Source organism: Sorex araneus, chromosome 5 (genome assembly GCF_027595985.1).
Source record: "Sorex araneus isolate mSorAra2 chromosome 5, mSorAra2.pri, whole genome shotgun sequence".
In the NCBI taxonomy this organism is placed as follows: domain Eukaryota; kingdom Metazoa; phylum Chordata; class Mammalia; order Eulipotyphla; family Soricidae; genus Sorex; species Sorex araneus.
In genome coordinates this window covers 23,249,377-23,272,460 of record NC_073306.1, presented here as the reverse complement: position 1 = coordinate 23,272,460, position 23,084 = coordinate 23,249,377, and the positions used below count along the sequence as shown (strand labels likewise).

General features: G+C 44.2%; 1 protein-coding gene across 1 annotated transcript; it reads right to left on the bottom strand.

Moving 5' to 3' along the window:
- Positions 1 to 56: 56 nt before the first annotated feature.
- On the bottom strand, positions 57 to 23,084 carry ORC1 (origin recognition complex subunit 1). Its single transcript, XM_055138334.1, has 16 exons — positions 22,987 to 23,084; positions 21,356 to 21,480; positions 18,493 to 18,671; positions 17,043 to 17,358; positions 13,597 to 13,957; positions 11,277 to 11,375; positions 10,582 to 10,768; positions 8,520 to 8,617; positions 7,681 to 7,782; positions 6,931 to 7,102; positions 5,456 to 5,563; positions 5,041 to 5,190; positions 4,497 to 4,616; positions 3,240 to 3,406; positions 2,668 to 2,755; positions 57 to 445 (listed from the first exon to the last, which is right to left on the bottom strand). Exons 1-16 carry the CDS (start codon positions 23,082 to 23,084, stop codon positions 254 to 256), a joined length of 2,562 nt encoding a protein of 853 aa, XP_054994309.1. The 3' UTR covers positions 57 to 253.

Sequence of the window (23,084 nt, the reverse complement as noted above, 5' to 3'; positions counted from 1 at the left end):
TTTTGTTTCATTATTATCATCTTGAGTTCGGGGAAGACACGCGTGTTCTGGGAATATTTGGGCCAGGGTCTCTGGTGTGTGTGCGCCCCTTTGACCTTCCCAACCTACGTCTTCAAATTATTAGTTTACAAATGCAATTTTATAATATCTATAAATTCAAACACCAGGAAAAAAAAATCTCAAAATACATGACAATTTCATAAGCTTTTGAAAAGAAATCCAGGTCCTTGATCAGTCACTTCTCTGAAGTGCCTCATTCTTTTAGCGCATACAACACATCATCCTGGCTGACGTTGAGCCGCACCCGGAGGAGCAGGTCATTCCTGCTGGACTCCACGAGGAGAAGGCGGCAGGCACCCAGGTTCGTGCACACCGCCATGGTCTCTGATATGGTTGGATAGGGCAGACCCTCCATCCGGCACAGTGCCACGTGCTGACTGTAAACCTAGACACAAGAAGCAAATCTGAGGTCAGCTACAAGAAAGGCTAAAAGGAAAAGCAATTCTGCTTATTCTTTGAGGAAAATCAGACACTTTATGGTCTTGGTGCTTCATGGGTAGCAAGGGGTGCCCAGAGAGGCATAAATGCAGGAGCAGACTGCAGTGCTGGCTTCAGACTTAGAGGAAAGGGCTGGGGCAATAGCATAGGACTAGCGCGTTTGACTTGAACGCAGCTGACCCAGAAATGAATCCCAGCATCCCATACGGTCCCCCGAGCACCGCCAGGAGTAATCCAAAAACCAAAAAAAAAAAAAAGAAAAAACAAAACCCAGACTAAGAAGACAGCTCTGAATCTTCATTCAGCTACTGAAAAATGCAAACCCCAAGCAAGTTACTTTGTGCTTTAAAAAAAAAAAAGGTGGTAGGAGCATACCTAAGTAATGCTCGTGCTTACTCCCAGCTCTGCACTTGAGAATTACTCCTGGTGGTGCTCAGGAAACCACATGGAATGGTGGGGATCGAATCTGGATTAGCTGTGTGCAAGGCAAGTGCTTCACCTGCTGTACTATTGCTCCTACACCAGCACAGTCAATTGTGATCCCTGGTGGCATACCCACGAGTTGGAACCCCAGTGAGCACTGTAAATAACAGCACTCAGTCAAGTGTGATTCCTGGTCAGAGCAAAAACTGTGGAAGGGGAAAATTTTGTTGTTTTGGGGCGACATCCGGTGGTGTTGAGGCTTACTCCTGACTCTGCATTCAGGGATCACTCCTTGGGGCTCTGGATGCTAAGAAGTACACCTGGGTTAGTCTCATGCAAGGCAAATATACTATGTACTATCGCTCCGGCCCTATTTATTTATTTATTTATTTATTTATTTATTTATTTATTTATTTATTTATTTAAATACTGTCATGCCTGTTAAGGAGACAGGAAGGAGATTGGGAGGAAATCTGGGGATAAGGGTGGAGGGAAGTTGATGCTGGTGGATCAAAGTGGGAACGTTGTATGCCCGAAACTCAACTATGAGTAACTATGTAAGTCAGTGTCTTAATATGTAATGTAAATAAATACTGCCCCCTACTGTGAAACAAAAATATAAAGTGAAGAAAAGCAAAAAGGAAATAAAGTAGCTGCTATATTCTCCTGAACTTTCTTTTGAGATCTAAAACACAGTCATACAGAATTCCAGTTATACATTCAAATGTCTTATCTGGCACTGAAGATAGTACAGGGGTAGCCACGTGCCTTACATAAGGAGTTTGATCCCTGTACCACACATGGTCCCTGAGTCTTGCCAGGCCTGGCCCCAAGACCAAATAAGAAAAAAAACCAATTCATTTAAGTCAGGCCATTAAGTGTAAATACCAGGTTTGAATAAACCACTAATAGCATAAACCACAATGAATCCTTCTACTTGATATAACTTATGCTCAAGAAGTGTTTGGACAAATCTTTGTGATTTGCTCTTAAACTGCATAAAATTGTTCTGAAAGTTTTGCCCCCAATATGACATGACTTTTTTTGGGGGGTGAAGTACACCCAGAGATGGTCAGGGATTACTCCTAGCTCTGCACTCAGGAGTCACTCCTGGAGCCCAGAGCAATAGATAGTACAGCAGGTAGAGTGTTTGCCTTGCACACAGCTAACTCAGGTTCAATCCCCAGCATCCCATATGGTCACCTTTAGAACTGTCAGGGAGTAATTCCTAAGTATAGAGCCAGGAATAATCCCTGAGCATTGCCAGATATGACCCAAAGAGCCAAAAAAAAAAAAAAAACCAGCAAAAAAACCCCAGTCACTCCTGGTGGTGCTTGGGAGACCAAATGGGATGCTGGGGATTGAACCCAGTCAGGTGCATGCAAGGCAAGTAGGTGCCTTACCGGCTATACTAGCATCCTAGCTCCCATTTTGTTTCCGGTCTACATCTAGTGGTCACAGCTTACTCCTGGTCATGTGCTCATAGATCACTCCTATCACTCCTGGCAGATTTGGAGAAAGGATGGCTCTAGCCCTCCCGCACCAAGAGCAGGTAAAGCACTTGCCTTGCACATGGCCAACTCAGGTTTGATCCCCGGCAGCCCACATGCTCCCCCAAGCACTGTCAGGAATGATACCTAAATGCTGAGGCAGGAATAACCCCTGAGCATCACCAAAAAAACCCAAAAAAACAAAAAACAAACAAACAAACAAACACTAAAACTTAAAATAAAAGAGATCAATCACCTGTTGAAATGTTGCTTCCTCCAAGCCTGACCGACGGAACTCTGCAAGGATGGCCCTCAGGAAGTTCTGTTCCAGAACTGAAGAATTTCTTAAAGAGAACAAGATGTGAATTCTCCTCAGTGGTTGCACCACCAGAGGTAAAGCAAAAGAAGTGGAAAAAAAAAAAAAACAGGAAATGTTTCTCCTGTCTATTTGGCAATGATAATCTAGCTCCCAAGGTCTCAAAATGATATTTAAGTGCCACTTTGTAAGTGAGGGAACATAGCAACTGCCTGGCTGTATACCAGCACCCCATCTCATGGGGCTGAATATACCATTCAGAGCCAAGAGAAGTAGTTGGTTCCTTCTTTGACCTGCAAGACTTTACTTTGCTAAACTCCTAGAAATTAACAGTAAATAGTAATTATTCATCTATTAAAGTAGGGATAAATTTCAGTGTCCCTGACTAGACTATGCCTGTAAGGATGTGTCTTCAATAAATGTAAGCAGAATACAAGAAAAAGGGGCACATGTCCCCTTGAGCCTCCCAGCCTTGTCTCCCCAGGTCAGCATCAGGAAGAAAAGCATCTTACTTGATGGCGGTGATGTATGAGGACAAAAACATCTCATCCACTGCTTCCAGTAAGTGGGCCACAGTGACCAGGCCAGAGGAGCCAGGCTTCTGGCTGAACTCACAGATCTCTGTGGCTCGCCTACAGATGTCCAGGCAGCGGCGTGCGTCTCCAGAGAGGGCTGCTACCTGCAAGAGGAACATTTTATTGAGGTCTCCTGGCCATCTCAGGCCAGGAGAAAAACACAAGAGAACTTGGGTGACGTGGTCTAGCAAAAGCCCTTAAAATGATGCCTTATTTAATTCCTTACACCCAACAGGCTGAGACGGTCTCTGCTAGCACCATCAGCTCTGCTGTCCCTGGAACAACATCAGACATCATCAGCAGTGGCCAGGAGACTCAAAGGCCCCGCTGAGACTCCATTCTGCAGCTGGGGCACCTCTACCTCAGGAATTTGCCCAGTAAGATATCCAATGCATCGGTCACTTAAATTCTTAGAACTGGAACCACCGGTCCCTTCCTGGAGTAAGTTTTTGTTTTTTTTTTAAATGGGGGGTTGTGGTTGTTTTTGGGCCACACCCAGCAGTGTTCAGGGCGTACTCCTGGTTCTGAGTTCACACAGGGATCACTCCTGAGGACCATATGTGGTGCCAGGGACAGAACCTGGGTCGGACACGTGCAAGGCAACCACTACTTAGTGTGAATCTCACTATCTTCACAAGATTGGCTCGAAACATTTTAATGTACTTAGTTATTATTTCTAGAGATTTTTTTGTGGGGGGGTCGGGGAAGCTATGAGTTGGGGGAAAGGGAATTACACCTGGCTGTGCTCAGGACTTGTCATTGTCACTGTCATCCTGTTGTTCATCGATTTGCTTGAGCGGGCACCAGTAGCATCTCCATTTTGAGACTTGTTGTTACTGTTTTTGGCATATTGAATACAAGAGGAGCTTGTCAGGCTCTACCGTTTGGGCAGGATACTCTCGGTAGCTTGCCGGGCTCTCCAAGAAGGACAGAGGAATTGAAACGGGTCAACCGCCCTACCCACTGTGCTATCTCTCCGCCAGCTTATTCTTTTCTTTTTTTTTTTCTTGGCTTTTTGGGTAAGAAGTTATTCTAGAATTTTGTTTCATTTTTGACCACCTACTTTTATCACGATTTACTTCCTAAATTTCTTTTCATTCCTTGCTTTCAGCACAAGGATCTCACATCCATCAGACCCTTTGCACAAATCTGCCAACTGTTTTATGGCACCCTAAGAACTCCCTGCACACTTACCTTCCTGCTTACGAGCTGGACAGCATCATCCTCAAAGGCCTTTAAATGTTTGAGGCGTGACAGCAGAATCTGCTGCAACTGGCTGTGGGTATAGGGCTGGAAGGACATCCGGGTGAGACCCTGGGAGCCAAGATGATAGAGGGTCAACTTCACTGATCATGACTCAATAGTCAGAATGGAAAGCCATTCTCCAGCCCCCAAACCTGTTCTAAGCCCCACATAGCAATTGACGAAGTCAGAGAGACAGCACAGTGGGGAAGACCTTGTGTCCCAGAAATCCCAGTTTGAAGCCCCAGCACTGCACGTGGTTGCCCAAACCCCACGAGGAGCCATCACCGGGTGTTACACCCCTTTAGTTGTGTTGCTCTCAGACACCGGAGCTGTTGGAACCATGCTCAGTACCAGAAGCAGCCGAATTCATGACCTGACCCTTGCAAGGCAGACATACTTAGCCGCTGAGCCCCTAGACAGACACTTTTGCAGATATTCTGCACTCTTGAAGCCAGCTTACATGGATCTGTATGAGAGCAGTACTAGGACTTACCAGTCGACTCGATACTCGGTTCATCATGATGCGCTCTGGCAGGTCCATGGTATTGGCAATGGTCAAGACCACAAGCCGGGCACCCTTATGAGTAGGCCAATCAAAGAGATTGTACAGTACATCTTGTTTCTGAGTCCAGAGGAGGTCAAGCTGCCAGAAAAATGGACAGAGATGCAGGAACAACCACAGACAAAGCCAGGGCCCCGTAGGAAGGATCTATGACCACCGCTTAAGCTGCAAACACTTTTCAGGTCACACCAAGGACCAAGAAAGTCACTGTTATGTGCTGTCACCACCAGAGAAGGATATAGGAGAGTGAGGGAGCGAGGCCTCCTTGCCGGGCCAGTACTACACCAGAAACAGTGCAGTTAGGAGACTGTCCCCGTTTCCCATCCTGCCACAGGCAATTCCTAACCTCATCCACGAGCAGCACGGTGGTTTCCTGGGAAGACCCTCGGGAGCTGAATCTCTTTGCCAGCAGGTCTGCAGCATGGTTAGCTGTCACTTTTTGGCCTGTCAATTTCTGCAGTGGAAGGAAATGGGGAGAAAAATTGACGCAAAGTAGGAATGTTATACTCGTGGATTTCACTTTGCAAACAGAAGAAACTACTTAGGCTAAGGACTTCATTGTCCCCCTCTGCACCTTCACTGGTCTTTAGGTTTTTGTTCATTTGTGGCACAGAGGATTGAAATCAACCACAAGGGCTAGAACGATAGCATAGCAGGTAGGGCGTTTGCCTTGCACACTGCCAACCTGGGTTCGATTCCCAGCACCCAATACGGTCCCCAAGCACTGCCTGGAGTAATTCCTGAGTGTATGAGCCAGGAGTTACCTCTGTGCATCACTGGGTGTGACCCAAAAAGAAAAAAAAAAAGGTAATAAACTACACCGAAGTGAGACAGTGAGAGATGCATTCTACCACTGAGCCACGTTCCTTGGCATCTGATCTTTTTGTTTGTTTTTAAGATATGCCTAGCCTTGCTTGGTGCTACCTGTTGCTTAGTGTTCAGCAGATCTCTCTTACGGGTGCTTAGAGGACCAGGCAGTGCAAGGGAATTGAACCCAGGGTTTCATATAAGGCAAGTGCCCTGTCACAGAGTCAGACCCCCAGTTCCCTGCCTCTAGCCTAAGCTGAAACAGAAAGGATCAAGGAGAAGTTTTAAAAACTTCTGTTTAAGAACTGAAGCAATACTACAGCAGGCGGAAGCTTGCCTCTTACACGGCCAACCCATGTTTAATCCCCAGCATCCCATATGGTTCCCCAACTCCTGTCAGGAGTGATCCCTGAGTGCAGAGCCAGGAATAAGCCACGAGCGCCATCTGATACGGCCCCAAACCAAAAACGAAAGAGAAATTCTATTTAAGATACAAATGAGATGGTGCAATTCTCTCTCTCTCTCTTTCTGGGGGGACACACCCAGTAGTGTTCAGGGATTATTCCTGGCTCTGCGCTCAGGGATCACACCTGGCAGGTTCCAGGAAGGGAACCATATATGGTGTCAGAGATCAAAGCTGAGTCTGCCACATGGAAGACAAACATACCTACCCCACTGTACTATTCCCACAAGACCCTACTTATGAGATGTCACTTATCCAAGAAAACAGTCGATTAATGAAGAGTGAAGTGTAAACCCTAACCAACCTCTAAATCCTCTCCATAGTTTATCACACTATCTCTTCTGTGAATGGTTTTCACTTTATTGCAAAGTCCTGGATTCTAGTAATTCATTCATTGGCTCCTAGATTTTAAGATCCTAGAAGGTATTCATTCTGTCCTCTTCCAAGTTAGCTGTACACACAGGGTGATGCCTGGCATGTCATAGACAAGTAATAGTACAAAACACCTTTCCCTTCTCATGTGCCACCAAGGCCCAAACAGCTCTGCTTACCTGGAAGATTTGCACGTATACTTGGTGGGGCTCTGTCAGCTTCATGCCATTCACTTCAACGAATTGAAAGGGAGGGACATCATTTGTGTGGGCTGCCTGCTGCAGGCAGCGTATCACCTCATGCACAGTGGCAGTTTTCCCGGTCCCAGGGACCCCAGAGATATACATGCACCTAGGCAGAAGGAAGACGTGTGGGTTAAGTGTATGCCAGAACCTCTCTCGTCTCTGTTAGGATTATCAATGTGTGCTGAAAGACGAGCAGAGCCCCCGCCCCTGCAGATGTGGGCATAGGGCAGCAAGGACCACCCTAGGCTAGTCTGAGCGGGGTACTTAGATTCACTCTATCCCCAAACAATGCTGTATGCCAGTTTTATTTTCTCTGAAAGCAGAAATCTTTGGGGAGGGAGGGGGAGGGCTGTGAGGGTGGGGGTGAGGTAGGGCCACCTCTGGTGACGCTCAAGGGTTTACATCTGGCTCTACCTTAGGAATTGCTCCCGGCAGTGCTCAGGGGACCATATGGGATGCCGGCCACATGCAAGACAAATGCCCTACTCACTGTAATATCTCTCTGGCCCCTGAAAGCAGAATTTCTATTTCTGTCAAAATACATGTCAGAAGGTTTCATGCTAAGCAATGACGGCGAGTTCTCCTGATTACAGGAAAATACTACTTAGTTGAAATGTTGGTGTTACAGTAATTAGCCGCAGAGGCTTTGTACCCCAGCCTCCTACACGCCTCAATAGAACTCACCCCCCAGTGTGGTCAAGGAGTTTGCTTTCCACAAAATTGTAGATGTCTTGAAATTCCTGTTCCCGACAGGGAAGAGACTCAGGTACAGCAGACACATGCAGCCTAAATGAGGCAAAGGTTTTAGTATAGATGAGAGGGTATAGACTCTAGAAGCACTGTACCATTTACAAACTCACTAATGGGAAGGACAGTAGTCTCTAGAAGAAACCACATTCACGAATCCAAGGGACAATGCCTTCATCCTAAATCCCTTCCTTGGGCCTCAGAATCAGAAGCAAACCTCCACCCCCGCCTGTCCCCAAAACCACTCAACTCAGTGTTTCTAAGCCAGGGTAAATGACCCCAGGACGTCTCCCCCAAATCATGTGTGGGTAACTTCATCCCAGAGGAGTCGGTTGATTTCTGACAAGACCCTGGGTTACAAATTTTCCCCCACACAATCGTAAAGGAGACTGCAACTGGAAGCAATATCTTGATTAGCCACCTCCTCTGAGAAAACAGGGCAGTAGCCTGGAAAACACTTGTCCAGAAGGAGAATCCTCTACATTGGCTCCCCTAGGCTCTACTCGAGAAGGATCCGTGTGTAATTTCTTTTTCTTTGGCTTTTAGGCCACACCTGGCAGTGCTCGGGGGACCATATGCAGCTGTCAGGGATCAAACCAGGGTTGGCCACGTGCAAGGGGAAAGCCTGAAGCCCAGTACTATCAGCCATCTAGCTCTGAGGTCTGGTCTCTTCTGCACGCATTCACCTCTCTCCCTTTACTATGTACACGGTTGACTACAAATCACCCCTTCTACGTGAACAGGAAGGGGCCCTTTTCACGTGCGAGCTTCCCCACCTCAGCCGGGCCTTTTCCAGCATGCTGCTTGGTTCCTGGGCAGCCAGGCTTCGGCTGCGAATCTGTGGTGTGGCATCGCGTGCTGCTCTAGGCTTCGGCTGCATTTAAAAAAAAGAATACATTTCAGAAGGAAAAAGCAGCTAAACATCATCTGGAACAAATCTCCTATAGTGGAGAATTCTTTCGTTCTTCCAGAAAGCCCTGTTGCTCTGTGTCACCTCACAGAGGGGGACTTCTTTGTCTCTTTGGACTTCTCAAAACACCATTTGTGTGCTTGGTTATTGTGCTCCATCCGGCTGCTCCGGTGCCGATTCCTGGTTTGGTGTTGAGAGGTCACTCCTGGTGGTGCTTCGGGGACTAAGTGTTGTGCTAGGGATTTGAAGAGGGTTCTGCTGCGTGCCCCTGTACTAATGCTAAAGTCCCTAACAACATTTCTTTTGTCTAATTTCCATAACTAGGATTTGAAAGCACTTATCAAATTGAGGAAGGAATGAAAAAAAGCATGGATTGAGTATTAGTGACACAAAACTATTTGGTTTTCTTCTTTTGGGGCCACACATGGCTGTGCTCCAGGCTTACTTCTGGCAGTGCTCTGGGAACCATACAAGGTGCCCGGAATCAAACTGGGGTCAGCCATGCATGAGTCCAAGTGTCTTAAACCATGTGTTATCTCTCTAGTCCCAGAAGACAAAAAATTTTAAGAAATTCTAAATTCTCTACCCCAAACAAAGTAGAGTCGGCCAAGATAAATGGTTCAGTTCTTATAATTCTCCTCTAGAATTGTCTGAAAAGACAGTCAAGCTATAACATGGTACTGCTGCAGTCTAGAAGCTTTCTCACCAATGGTCTAGGCTAACAGCGCCTTTCCCTTTGTTTTCCTCATGCCTTACTGGAGCAGGACTGCTACCCCATCTGCACATGGATTCCACAGATGACTCGCTTCCGCCCACCACCCTCTGCTTCCAGTCTGGCTCCAGACCACAGCACCTCCCCCAGACTCCTGAGCCAGAAGGCACTTAGACCTGCCCATTTAAAGGTCAAATACCAATGAGCTCCTGGTCAGGACAAAAAAAAAAAAAATCCCAGACTCCGGAGGTCATCAGGTTGGACTTCAGGGTCTAGGGACACGTTCAGTGGCAAAGCACAACCCCCATATGTACAAAAAAGAAAAAGACATGCATTTATCTCTCCGCCTCCCTGCTATTCATAGCACTATGTAGTGCTTCCAAATACCCAGGTGTATCAAATGGCACCAAAAAAACAAGGCCAACAGCTCTGGTTTCAAAGTGCACTGAGCAATAATCAGGAAAAAAGTGTTCTGCAACCTAATTTACTGGGGGAGTGGGGAGGGAGTGAAGGAGTTTCCCAAGTATTGGTCTGTAGGCCTGTGGGGGAGGGGTCCTCCTAGCAATTCTCAGGCCATCTGCTATGGTTCAGTGTGAGAGGCTGAGAATGCAATGCTCCTTGGGTCTCCAGGGCTGCACCCAGCATATGGCAAGGATCAATATGGTCTGTCACATGCAAAGCATAACCCTACTACTTCTCTGGTCCCTCTTCAAGCTTCTGTAAAAAACACAAAGATGAGCACTCAGGTCTTATTCTTCCCTCTGGAAGTTCACCTATTAAAATGAACTTGAATGGAAAATACCACACTATGTACTGGACTCATTTTCAGTACATTTTCAGTACTCATTTTCAGATTTAGGGCCTCTTCTTCAACAATATTCCAAGTAGAATAGTTTTGAATATAACAGATCTGTGCTCAAATCTAGCTGTCAATAAGGGACCCCAGTCATCACATCACTTTTTTTTTTTGGAGGGGAAGGTGCGGGGGTGGGGGCGTTTCGGGGAGAGGGTGCTTGGGTCAACCCAGTTGTGCTTACAACTTACTCCTGGCTCTGTACTCAGAGATCACTCCTGGCAGTGCTAGGAGGACCGCATACAGTGCAAAGTATCAAACTAGGCTCAGTGTGTTAAGAAAAATGCCTTAACCCCTGAACTATACAATCTTAAAATGAAGATATGGAGGTTTCACTGGAAAATTAATCTCAAAGAACCATACAGTTTTTTTTGGTGTCTTGGATGGGGTCTGTAATGAAGAATGTCTGGGTGTTCTTCTAGGAGCAGGTGGTGTAGAGACCTCTTCCTCCTCAGTTTCATGGTCTGAATTCTCTGCTGCTGGCAGGAATTCTTCCTCCTCTTTGTCACTTGCATCACTCTCTTTGTCACTTTCAGGTTTTCCTAAAAATCTAAATGGTAAGACACATGATTTTCTGATATTCAATGTTTTGATTCTAAATACAAGCAAAACAGGCCAGTGTGGATTACAGGCATTGCAGCCTCTCCTGGGATGAAGCCGTCCTTCATGGGGGTCCTTGTTCTTGAAACATCCCGGTAAAGGCTCACCTCCTATTATCCCAATAACCCCACTACAGCTTTGTGACTTAGATATATTATTATTCCCATTTTATAGATGAGGAAATCGGAGTTTAGAATGTGTTAAGTAACCAACCCAAGACTATAATAATTGAGATATGGGTTCAAACCCGAATCTAAGAGAATTAAACTCTTAAGCATTCATTGCTCAAGTCTTGTTGAGTGGACACAGGGGTTACTGCCCCATTCAAACTACGACATTCATGTAAAATTTACATAGGATCTTAGATTAGCAAATAACAAACAACATGAGAAATAAAACTACAGATGTCACAGATGGCAGTGACAAATGTTTGTCTGCTTATCAAGGAGCAGTCATACCGAAGCTGTTGTCTAATCCGCTTCAAGGTCAAGAGCGAATTCTTTCTGCTTGTCCGACGGGGAGTACATTCATCCTGAGCTTCTGGTTCTCCTGCCTTACTGCAAGATACCACAGCAAAATTAGAGGAAGCAATTTTGGGCAGGTACAAGAAGACAACCAGGAGGCCTGACTATCTTCTATTCTTTTTGCAACTATTTTTGTTTTGTTTGGAGGGGACGATACTGGGTGCCAAGGATTGAACCCAGGTAAGCCTCTTGCAAGGTAAGTGCCCCCCACCTGCTGTACTAGCACTCTGCCCCCTATTTTGGAAGGAATCAATCACACTTTGCTAAAAGTATTTATAGAGTTCAAACTCCTTATCCCCTGGGGCTGGAGGGCTGGAGCAATAGCACAGCGGGTAGGGCATTTCCCTTGCACACAGCTGACCCGGGTTCGATTCCCAGCATCCCATATGGTCCCCTGAGCATGGCCAAGGAGTGATTCCTGAGCGCAGTCAGGAGTAACCCCTGTGCATTGCCGGGTGTGACCTAAAAAAGAAAAAGAAAAAAAAAAAACCCTCCTTATCCCTGGCTAGAGGTAGGATGTTGCCTTACACAGGCCAACCCAGGTTCAATATCCAGCACCACATCTAGTACACTTGACCTGACCGGGAATGATCCCTGAGCAGAGCCAAAAATAAGCCCTGACCAGGGCTGGTGTTAAACCCACAAACAAATATGAAACAAAAAAACTCCTTATACCCAGGTTTCAAATACAACAAACTTTGAATTTTAAAAAAAATTTTATAATGGGATAGAGTGATAGCACAATAGGTAAGGTGCTTGCCTTGAACACAGTTGGCCCGGGTTTGATCCCAAGCCTGCCAGGAGTGACCTGCAAGTGCAGAGCAACGAGAAAGCCCTTAGCACCATCAGGACCCCAAACCTAATCAAAACAAAACAAAAACAGCATACTATGTAGTCAGGTCTAAGATGGATGCATTTGAACATGCACATGACTTTCCTGTCTGATTCCCTAACCAAAACAGGAGGAATTAATTACATGGTATTTACAGTGTAAAATTATGTCATCTAGATTAAAGTATATGTGTATAAATTGCACGTAAAGACTTTTGGTATCTCTATAGTTCCTGGAGCCAATCTCAGAGCAGATACATAGGGACAGCTATAACTGGTTTGATCCACATAGAGATCAAAGTTTTCCAAACACACTGTAATAATTTAAATCTAACTCATTGCCCTAGAAACCAGAATATACTAATCTTAGGCAGAGTTTCTTATTCTTTTCGTTTTTGAAGCTCTGTAAACTTAATGTCTGGACTTAGGAGCAGCATGCAGCAGCTCTATACTTAATATATGGCATTTATCAAGCAAACTATTCCAGTCTCATCTTGGCATTTCTTTTTCTTTTTTTGATTTTTGGGTTACACCTGGCGATGCACAGGGGTTACTCCTGGCTCTTCACTCAGGAATTACCCCTGGCGGTGCTCAGGGGACCATATGGGATGCTGGGATTAGAACCCGGGTCGGCCGCGTGCAAGGCAAACGCCCTACCTGCTGTGCTATCGCTCCAGCCCCCATCTTGGCATTTCTTAGCAGGAGACAGTGAAATGCATGATTTTGGGCTTGTCACATTACTTACAGTCTGTTATTTATAAAACAGTGACTGGTCTCAAGCTGTAGTTTGTTCTAGGTATACTGTCTCCTTATACTTCATGTTTTTGAGACTAGTTTCATTTAAAGAAATAACAAAGAAAATGACTGCTAAAATGTGTTAAGGAGCCACAGTAAGTATTGAAATCCAGGACTTTTCATTTTATTGTGTTTTGAGTCATATCTGACGGTGCTCTCAGAAATAGATCTTGCTAGTGCTCAGGGCACCATAGTGTGCTGGGGACTGAACCTGAGTGGGCAACAGGCAAGGCAAGGGCCTTAACTCTAGCTCTATGCCTCGGGTCTTGCCTTATTTATTTCAGTGCCAAGGATCAAACTGAGAGCCCTGTACATGGTATGATTATGCTCTAGCACTTGAGCTATGTTCCCAGCACCAGTCATTTGTTTCTTATAGGAGTGTTGGGCTTACCAGTCACCTAAAGAGCATTTTAAAATGCAGACTGTTGAGCCCAATGCCTGGAGATCAATATGTTACCTCTGGAAAGAGGTCTGAAATCTGTTTCCAAAAAGGTTCCGATGAGTGTGACACAGATTTTGCAAGCTAAAATAACCTACTCTTCTAACAGTATGAACTAAACCCCTTTCACGTCCTATCACTTGAAAGATGTAGATTTGCTCTCTAGGGGCAGGGTCATGTCTCAGTCACCTCTTTATGTTTTCTGGTTTCAGGATCACCGAGGAGCGTTTACATTTCCTTTCTACAATAGGGCAAAGCGTTATTTTGTCAGGCGTCTCTGTAGTTTTCAAAGATGGAACTCGAGTTCTTAGAGTTATGCTGCATTCAGATAGGTCCTCCTTCTCATCCTTTGTACATGACTGCGAAATAGCTCCAGTTTTCTCTGGGGTTTTCAGACGTGGAGACAAGGTCAGAAATTCATCAGGATACGACCTCTTGGGAGGAGAGGTAACCTCAGGGAGGCCAACGCTCCGTTTTCTTCTCCCAGGAGAATCCAATGAGGTCCATGAAATCTGTTTGGAATTCCTACTGTTGGGTGTCTGGTGCAAACCTAAGTCCAAGGGAAAGTGCCAAAGATATGGCATGAGTTTTATAACCAGCACTCTACATAGCTTGTGAAGAGAAAAACAACTTCTGTGAAAAACAACTCGGTTTTCTGAGTTGCTGCCTAGGCACTTCAGGTATGACAACCCTGCTCACAGCAAGTATTTGGTATGACCTCAGAGGCTTTGCTCTCCAAAGAGCACTTTTAAAAGAGCACTTAGTTAAACCTGTGAAGATTAGTGACCTCTTTCCTGATCTCATTAGAAACAATAGGTGCCAGGTAAACACCCTCCTCCTTCAATTATGCAACTGTCAAGTCTAAACATCTTATCTTTTCAAGGTCTCGCAAAATCAGCAGCTCAAAGATACTGTTATCTTGACTAAACTGTTAGGCCCATAACAAATGAGATTGGCAACTATGAAAAAACAGAAAAATATATATATACAGTATATACAACTCCAGTGTATTCAGAGTGGGAAATAAAATTACATGCATCTCTGTGTATATAGGCATGTTTATGATATATTGAGAAATAGATATATTCCTGTTCCTAAATATTGATGCTAATTATTGCAAAATCCACAAGAAAAGATAAACTATAAATTAAAAAATTGATCACATACTTTGTACAACATACAAAGATGGGGTAGAAACAGGATACACGGGTAAAGGAGGACGTGAGAACTAACTATACTTATTTTGAATATATTTGACTCTTTAGTTATGGTAATGTGTCACTTTTTAAAAAACTAAAGCATGGGGCTAGAGTAACAGCACAACATGTAAGGCACTTGCTTTGCATGTGGCCAAACCAGCTTTGAACTTCAGCATTCCATATGGGCCCCTGACCACTGCCAACAGTGACTTCTGAGCCAGGGGTAGCACTGTAGTATTGTCCCATTGTTCATTGATTTGCTCGAGCGGGCACCAGTAACGTCTCCATTGGGAGACTTGTTACTGTTTTTAGCATATCGAATCCACCACGGGTAGCTTGCCAGTCTCTGCCATGCAGGTGGGATACTCTTGGTAGCTTACCGGGCTCTCCAAGAGGGATGGAGGAATCGAACCCAGGTCGGCTGCATGCAAGGCAAAAGCCCTACCTGCTGTGCTATTGCTTCAGTCCAGGATAAGCCCTAAATAATACCAGGTATGGCTCCAGAACAAAAGAAAAAAATTAAAGCAAAGAGGGAACATGCCTGAAAAGCAAATAGAAGTAAGAGCTTAGCTACATATTGCTAATAATGTAACTCATCAGGAGAAAATTTTTCAGGGGAACATATTCTAAATATATTAGAGGTTGGGGAGATGACTCAAAGGGCTGAAACAGTCTGCCTGTGGACTCCCAGGTTTTACCAGCACTGTCTGGTCTTTGAAGTACCACCGGGACTGACCTCAAGCACTATGCTAGGAGTAGCTCCTAAACATCACCAGGAGTGGCCCAAAAATAGAGAGGGAAAAAAAATTGTTTTTTTGTTTTTGGGCCACATCCTATGGTGCTTCAGAGCTGGATCTAGTCTCTGCGTTCAGAGATCACTCCTGGCAGTACTCGTGGGACCATATGGGATGTCAGGAATCAAACCTGGGTCAGCTGCATGCAAAGTAAGTGCTCTACCCTCTTGACTATGGTCCCAGCCCTAAAAATAAAATTTATTATAAAGGCATAAAGTACTACAAGCAAACATAGAACTTGACTATAAGTTTAGTGCTGGATGTGGTAGCAGTATGGCTCTTTTGAAGATATTTTGTGTGAGTAAGAATTGTTCCTGAGGCCCAGACCTCTTCCTGTGAAGGGAGACACCAATTCTGGAATATGGAGGGAGGAGTGGAACCCTGAGGCTAGATCAGAAACAGCAGTATGAATTAAAGAGGCTTAAGATACAGATTTCTAAGTTCTGTCAGTGAATAAAATAATAAGGTATTAAAAAAAAACTGATTAGAGCGTCCCTCATCATTAGGGAAATGCAAAACAAAACTGTAGTGAAATATCACTCATAGCAACTAGGATGGCTACATTCAGAATGGAAAAGAACAAGTGTTGGAGAGGATACGGAGACATCAGAACCCTGCATGAGTGATGGGAATGAAAAATTACAGAGCTATTGTGGAACAGCATGAAGGTTTCGCAAAACATTTTAATAGGGACTGCAGTGATAGTACATGAGGTAGAGAGCTAGTTTTGCACGCAGCAGGTTCATTCTCTGACACCTCATATGGGTCCCACTGCACCACCAGAAATAATCCCTGAGTGGAGAACCAGGACTAAGTCCTCAGCACTGCTGGATATGGCCCAAAAACAAAACAAAAAACCTTTTAAGAGAAAATTACCCTATGGTCCCATAATTCCACTTATGGATATCTGAAAGCAAGAATTCAGATAAGTATTTGCCCAATATTTACAATATCAAGAGTCACAAAAGGAAATTGTGAAAGCTTCCTAAGGATCCACTGACAAATGAATGAATAAAATGTGGAGGAGACACAAAGAAGAACATCACTCAATTTTAAAAGGGAAGAAAATGTTCACATATACAACAAAATGGATCAACCTGAGGCTATCTTGCTAATATAAATAAGCTTTTCTGAAAAGGACAATACTATATGATTCCATAAAGATGAGCCATTAAGATTTGTCAAATTCAAAGACAAGGTCAAATGGTGGTCGCCAGGAGATAAGGGATCAGGGAAACAGGAAATTATTTAATGGGTGCTGACTTTCAGTATTAGACAATGGTGGGGCTAGGAAAATGTTTCTAAAGGTGAGAGCACTTGCTTTGCATTCAGGAGCCCTGGGTTTGGTCACCAAGCACTGCTGGGCCTGGCCCCCAAAATTAAACAAAGCAAACAAATGATAAGGATGATAGGTATACAGTATGAGTATATTTAATATCGATAAACTATACTTTTAAATAGTTAAAATAAAAATAAGTTAAATGGTAAATTTTAATGTCATGTATATGTCAACATGTGTCCACTCAGTAACCTGACTCGTAACTACTGTATCAACACTCTCCCATGAGTTATTATTTGATCATAACTTTATATATTTAATATTAGCCCCCCACCCCCCACCCGTGACCCATTCCATACTTACTGCCAAGCTCCAGCTTCTTCCTTGCCTGTGGGGTGACAGGATGGGTAGGGGTTTGACGAGATTTGGAGGTAGAATGCCTTGACTCAATCCTGATAGCCGTATGCTCTGCTGTGCGCCAGGGGCTTTCCGAGCCTTTAGATCTGTCTCTCCTGTGCATCTGGTACCTTGGACTGCCTTCCTGAACTTTACTCCACTCAGCAAATACTTCTGGGGACAGTGGTCGAAAATTCTTCTCATTCCAAGACAGTTTCACAAAGAATGTCTCCTCATTTTTCAGATCCTTAGGTATCTTTTCATCTGGGGCTAAAGCTATAACCTGAATTTAGGAATAGGTATATTTATGAATAGGAAAAAATGAGGAACAAAAGAGCCAAAACAATGCTCCAGGAAAGCTAAGGTTTAAAAGCATTTGTTTGCATTTGTAACTGGAACATCACTTTTCTGAAACCAAGAGATACAAACATGGCATAACATAATTTTGTAGAATATTCTTCAATGACCTCCATACCCCAACTGCTTTCTTTTCTAGTTCATTCTACTCATGCAAGCCAGACCTTTCCACAAAACCTTCTCTAGGCATTCCCCCTCCTTAGCAGTCTAAAATGGCTCCCCCATATAGCAAGGTCATTCTCAGTGCCTTCAACAATCTGGCCCCCTGTATCTCTTGAATGATCACTATTTGTCAGAATGGTCACTAGTCAAAAATTTGGCTCATCACGTTTCTTATTTCCACCATCAGGGTCCTGCCTAAGTATCCTCTTTGCTTCATACTGTTATGTCGATTATGTCTGCATTTTACTCATGCTACAGAGATAAATCATTCTGTGGCATATATTATGCTGGGCCCATAATCAGAAAAGTATGACTATAGTCATACTAGATCAAAGTGTCGCTGCCCTAGCATTAAAAGCAACATCTATTCACTAGGTAACCATACTTCACATTACTTTCTGGCTTCATTTGGGCACAGAGTCATTTATATGCCCGAATGAGGAAACCTTTATATTGATCTCCAAACCTATGTCTCAGTGTAGTCTACAGCTCTTTAGAACCTGGTTCATCATTACATTTCATAGCCCATATCTGCCTATAGTAACTAGACCGCTGTGCTGGTTTATTCAAAGTGAAGTCCTCATTTAAATAAGCTTATCCAGTTTCACAACACTTTGTATTTGCTACAGTCATAGGGGGATATCATTTCCTATCAAGATACACTTGCCAACTCCCATTCATCACTTAGGTCGTAATCTAAATGTCACTTCCTCTAGAAGTCTCTAACACATAATAGATGTTTCCAACAAATACATGATGAGGTGTTGTAGGCAGGCAAGCAAAGATGAAAACCTCATTTTGCCTAGTAAATTAGAGTCAATAATATCTTTAAGGCGATGAAGTTTAAGGTGCAACAAGAAAGCGTTAAGAAAAAACGGTGGATGAAGGGGACACCAACCTGAACAGGGCTGATGATGGTTTCAGCACTAATGTTGTTCCTACAGCTGGGGTAATCATACCAGAACAGCTCCTGCGCACCAGGCTTCCGGCCCAACAAATGCTGCTTCCCCAAAGGGATCTCACAGAATCGGACAAACCATTGTACTCGAGCACGCTTCTTGGAATAAAGTTCAGAAGCTAGGAGGGAGTCACGAAAAGGACTTAGAAAAAATGCAGGAACAGGCCAGAGAGATTTTACAGCAGAAAGGTGCTTGCCTTGCACACAGCTGACCCAGGATCAAATCCCAGCATCCCATATGGTACCCTGAGCACATCCAGGAGTGATTCCTAAGTGTAGAGCCAGGAGTAATCCTTGAGCATTGCAGGTGGGTGGCTCAAAAATATAAGAACAAAAAGTGCAAGAATATCTTATTTTTTGCTTTTTGGGTCACACCTGGTGATACACAGGGGTTACTCCTGGCTCTGCACTCAGGAATTACTCCTGGTCGTGCTCAGGGGACCATATGGGATGCTGGGATTTGAACCCGGGTCGGCCGTGTGCAAGGCAAACGCCCTACCCGCTGTGCTATCTCTCCAGCCCCAGTGCAAGAATATCTGAATGAGTACTTCTAAATTCTATACCGTATTAAATACTTAATGCTTGTTGAAGACATTATCTTTGATCCTCTAATAATCCTAAAGAGCAGGTATGGTGCCCATCTCCCTTTTTCAAATAAAATAATCAAGTTGCAGGGATCATGAAGTTTGTCAGTGCCCAGGACCAACCAGTATTTATCAAATGCTACCAGTGCCCAAGCTCTTACTCTTCTTCACTTGCTAACAGAAATGTTACTTGAGAGGACCTTTGAGTCACAAGAGCTAAACGGTCTTGTAAAGCAGATTCTAAAGAAGCTTTTGAACTGTATCAACACAAAAATTTTAGCAACAATTAGAATTCTGGCTACTGAGATGGTATGCTTGCAATCTTCTGCCTTATCATTATACCTTTCATTTTGTCCTGTGCTCACATTAGCTACAAGGGGAAGGACATATACTCATTTTTGACATCATCGTTGCTATGGCCTCTTTACTTTGTACTGTAAAGCACTTTATCCACTCTATCAGATTGTGCTTTAGGTGAACAAGTTGCCACAGTACTATCTACCATGTCATTCCTCTTTTAGCTCTTAGCAATTTGAAATCACCAAAACCGTTTCTTCTTTCTTCTTACTCCGTCTTAAAAAGACTCCATCCCACCTTTCCATCTAAAACCTCAACACTGCATTGAGGCTATGTGCACTTGCATGCACTGCCTTCCCTTCTGCTCTGACTCTGATGGACGGTATTGACCTTCCGCACTAGTCTCTGGATGACACAGCCTTTTATTCTTCTAATCATTTTAGTCTTCATAGACAAGCCCTTCCTGAGGGAAGAGGGGCCAGGGTGGTGTACCCCTGGCAGAGCTCAGAGTTTACTCCTGGCTCCACGCTCAGGGGATCACATGGTGGTGGTACCTGGGTCAGCTGCATAAGGTCAGCACCTTGTTCAATGCACTGTCTCTCTGGTCCCTACGCAAGTCCTTCAAGGTAGTCTAAAGACTTTTTTTTTTTGCTTTTATGGGTCACACCCGGCGATGCTCAGGGGTTACTCCTGGCTCTGCACTCAGGAATCACCCTTGGTGGTGCTCGGGGGACTATATGGGATGCTGGGAATCGAACCTGGGTCGGCCGCGTGCAAGGCAAACGCCCTACCCGCTGTGTTATCGCTCCAGCCCCCAAGACTTGTTTTCTTGACATACCTACCTGACCCAACTTACCTTTTCTCTTACAAAAACTTAAAAAAAAATTTATTACTAACTTCCTCATGTCAAAATTTAAGAAAAAGGAAGAAAAATTAAACAGTGCAAGCCCCCTATGATTAATTTTTCTTCCTTCCCCTCCCCTCTTTCCGTTGACGCTGTGACTGCAGTGACGAGGGCGGGCACACACACTAGGTCGTGGTACTTGTGCATTAAGTTATGGTGCTTCCAGGAGATCGCCTGCCTTGTTGCGATGCTCCCTCGCTGGGGATCACACTTGTACTGACAGTGGGAGTGGCCACTCATACTCTGCTTGCATGCATGCTCACACATGTTCTCCGTGTGTCACTCCTAGCCACAGTATTGCAATTCATCTTTCCTGCATAATGCTGGCCAGAGATCACGTCCTTTAGTTCTGGCCCTACAGTGTGGCTTGGCTGAAAATTACTCAGGGTAGCAGGGACCACAGAGAGCAGAGCTGCAAGAATCACGCTTGATGCATGCAGTGACACTGTGGATTGATTTAGCACTTTAACCTCTAAGCCATTTCCTGTCCCCCACCCCCATCACCTATTTTTAATTTTCTCCCTTCTTTTTGAAATATTTTTTTCCATCCTAAAAAATACCACTATAACACTCCTACACATTACAGAAAAACTAAATTCTTGCAAACGCATCCCATTTTACCTAAATACCACACTAGTGAGTAAATACCACTTTAGTAAGTAAAAAATAGTAAATTATGGGGCTGGAGCAATAGCACAGCGGCTAGGGCATTTGCCTTGCACACGGCCGACCCGGATTCGATTCCCAGCATCCCATATGGTCCCCTGAGCACCGCCACGAGTAATTCCTGAGTGCAGAGCCAGGAGTAACCCCTGTGCATCGCCAGGTTTGACCCATAAAGAAAAAAAATAGTAAATTATTAGATGGAGAAAGGTATAGTGAGTACTTAAATGGTCCCATTCCAGAATCCAGGGTTCCTGGATTAAATGCTGCTGAAATAGAAGAATCAACCTCTTCCCCTATCCCCACCACCTACCACAATCACGAGGAAAGATTTTCACCCCAACCCCAAACTTACCATCTTCAAACAACTCCTTCAATTTAGCAACATATGGCTTTTCTGCATCATCCCCTTCAATAAGCACAAACTGTCCAACTTGAATGTGAATGTTGGTTGAACCTTCTTTTTTCACACTAATTTCTCTAGAAATAACAAAAGAAATTATGTTAGCCACTTAGGATGGAACAAGCTGCGCTGACTCTCTGAACATAGAGGAAAGTGCTTTGCAACTGGAAAATACCCTAATCTGTTTCCATCTAATCAGTCCTACTGGGAAACCAATTTACCTAGCTTTAGGCAAAAGAAGATGCTATGGGTTGAACACATTATTTTATTTTATTTTTGGTCACACCCGGCGATGCACAGGGGTTACTTCTGGCTCTGCACTCAAGGATCAGTACAGAGGCCTGGGCTGCCTGGGCTCAGAGGACCATATGGGATGCTGGGGCTCAAACCTGGGTTGGCTACATGAAAGGCAAGTGCTTTACCCGCTGTACTATTGCTCTGGCCACATTTTCTGTTTTCAAGCCACACAGCTGTGTTCATCCAACCTACTCCTGGCTCTCAGGAATCACTCCTGGTGAGGCTCATATGAGGTGCCAAGTGGGCCTTGTGCAAGGTAAGTGCCCTACCTGCAATTCTTTCTCTCCAGCCCCCTTCTCTCAGTTCATTTTTTTTTTCTTTGGCTTTTCGGGTCTCACCTGGAGATGCACAGAGGTTACTCCTGGCGCTGCACTCAGGAATTACTCCTGGCAGTGCTCGGGGGGGCCACATGAAATGTAGGGAATCAAACCTGGGTCAGCTGCATGCAAGGCAAACGCCCTACCTGCTGTACTATTGCTCCAGCCCGCTTCTCTCAGTTCTTGACAAAGAACAACAAAGAATTCCCTAAGCATGAAATCTCCCCCAAAACATTATCAAATTATTCTGAGATTAATATTATTGGGAAGGAATATAGCAACAGTACTTACCTGTACCTTGTTATTATACAGCACTATATAGATATTTTTGCTTCGATATTAAAATATCTTTTTTGTTTGTTTTTCTGGGCCATACCCAGCAATGCTCAGGGGTTACTCCTGGCTCTGCACTCAGGAATTACTCCTGTCAGTGTTTGGGGTCCATATGGGATGCCGGGGATTGAACTCAGGCCGTGCACAAGGCAAACATCCTACCCATTATACAATCACTTCAGCCTGGATATTAAAATATCTTAAGTATTTTATTATACATTTGACTTTTTTTGGGGTCTTTTAGTTTTATTTTGGGGCCACATCCAGTGGTGCTCAAGGGCTTACTCCTGGCTCTGTACTTAGGGATCATTCCTGGAGGGTTTAGGTCACCTTATGGGGTGCCAGAGTAATCTCTGGTTTGGCAACATGCAAGGCAAGCATAATACCCAATTTTTGCTCTGGCCCTATACATGACAATTTATTAATGGACATTTCTTTATCACTAAGTGCTACATTTATGCTACCTCATTTATTTTTTGAATCAAACACAATTCCTCCTTATAATAAACTCATATTTATTATTCTTCAATCTCTAGTAACTATAAGTAACTAAATACTCTTAGGATGAAATAACTAGAACAGACTTGATAACATAAGATAAGCTCGGAAAAGCAGGCTTAGAGGACTGTCACTCACTGATAGATCTGGTTCTTTAGTTTTCGATCCAGCGATGGCCTTCCAACCCATGAATAGATATTCCTGGACCTCAGTCTTGTAGAGTAGGGTTTGCTCAT